The 1,771-nt window shown below is 45.8% G+C and overlaps 1 protein-coding gene across 1 annotated transcript; it reads left to right on the top strand.

The window, feature by feature from the left end:
* Window positions 1-494: 494 nt before the first annotated feature.
* LOC138977100 (ubiquitin-conjugating enzyme E2 variant 2-like) lies at window positions 495-929 on the top strand. Its single transcript, XM_070350010.1, has one exon. It carries the CDS (start codon window positions 495-497, stop codon window positions 927-929), a length of 435 nt encoding a protein of 144 aa, XP_070206111.1.
* Window positions 930-1,771: the final 842 nt, after the last annotated feature.

Here is a 1,771-nt window from a genome sequence, read left to right as displayed (position 1 = left end):
ACGACCGTTTTAAAGCCTGCGTATGCCGACGTATGGGACATTTGAATAAGTACGCTGGCGTACGTCGAATACGTTATGGGTACGTTTTGTATACGTTAAGAGGACGCCGAAGCACGCTGGCATACGTCGTAGTACGCTGACCATACGTCGAGAATTTTTGTGCATGCACAAAACTTTGTTGCGTGCTCAGCGTACTACGACGTATGCCAGGGTGCTTCAGCGTCCTCTTAACGTATACAAAACGTACCCATAACGTATTCGACGTACGCCAGCGTACTTATTCAAATGTCCCATACGTCGGCATACGCAGGCTTTAAAACGGTCGTGTGACAGGGCCATTTGGTGAGCTACATTTCGCTACATTTCGCTACATTTCGCTACTTTTCGCTACATTTTGCTACTTTTCGCTACTTTTTGCTACATTTCGCTACATTTTGGAAAAAATCACTACCCCTCTGAAGTGCTTCCGGGAGGAAGTGTCCAAAACACGCAACATGGCTAACTCGAGCGACTTCGTCGTTCCTCGCAACTTTCGACTGCTCGATGAACTGGAAGAAGGGCAGAAAGGAGGCGCTAATGATGGCATGGTGAGCTGGGGGATAGACAACGATGAAGACATGACACTTACACATTGGACTTGCTCCATCATCGGCCCTCTGAGGACCACATTTGAAGGTCGGATCTATCAGCTGAAAGTTATCTGTGGCGACAACTACCCCGACGACCCTCCCATCGCTCGTTTCAAAACCCGTATTAATCTTTCCTGCGTCAACAAGGATACAGGAGCGATCATCCCATCCAAGGTGCCGGCGCTGAGGCAGTGGTCTCGCAAAATGACAATCCAGATCCTCTTGGCGAGTATTCGTGATACGATGGCAATGAAGGAGAATTACAAGCTTCCTCAACCGGCCGAAGGGGTGACGTACTGAACTGACTCTCGACTTCTGCTGGTACTAACGAGTTCCAGAGTACGGCAACGATTTTTTCTTCTCCCCACATGTTCTACTTCTAGCGACGGCGTGCAGCATATGGGACTTGGGAACATCACAGTGAAAGCGTCGCGAATTTGTACCACTACTAATCCATCAGCTAAATTTAGAATAGTGCGCCTCTGGAAACAGTGTTGGATGCTGTGAGTGTTACCTTGGGTAGATTTCCATGCACGTGAAGTAATACAAGCCTTGCAAACTTGTCATATTTCATTGACAAAAATAATGGACACTCAGACTCGGAGTTCTGTGTCTGGTCTTGACAATGACAGAACTGCAGTAACCAGATCAAATCACCAATGTTTTATAAATAATTACTCCAGGGTGTTGCTTTGCAGGCTCTTTCACACAATTAGCAGCTTAAGATACACTATAGCATCATGGAAAACCTGTTTGTTTACACAAGCCTGCCATACTGGCCCATAGACTGTTGTTATGTGTATCACTCTATGATTGGCTTTGTGAAGAGTGAGATCTTCATGAAATATGTATGGCCGTTGCTCCCTTATCTAATTATAATAAATGCAGTTACCCTTTTGCTGCCTGCTTAAACTGCTTCATAGGAAACAAACCTCGGTCTGAATAAACAACAAAAAAACAGCAACAAACAAACAGTGGGTGTGTATAATGTATTGTATTCATTTATAATAGTCTCCTGTCCGCCTAGCGACCTTCCCCTTGACCCTGCTTGTGACCTCGATGTTTTTTGCCCCCGCAAGGGGTACGGTACTCTCTAAGCACCCAAAACCTCAAAGAGAGATAACTGGCGGAAACCTTCCTAT

Source organism: Littorina saxatilis, linkage group LG9, assembly GCF_037325665.1.
Source record: "Littorina saxatilis isolate snail1 linkage group LG9, US_GU_Lsax_2.0, whole genome shotgun sequence".
Classification (NCBI taxonomy): domain Eukaryota; kingdom Metazoa; phylum Mollusca; class Gastropoda; order Littorinimorpha; family Littorinidae; genus Littorina; species Littorina saxatilis.
This window is presented reverse-complemented; position numbering and strand designations above follow the sequence as displayed.

Excerpts from the sequence above, each read along its gene's own strand:
- LOC138977100 (XM_070350010.1), top strand. The coding sequence starts at position 495 with ATGGCTAACTCGAGCGACTTCGTCGTTCCTCGCAACTTTCGACTGCTC.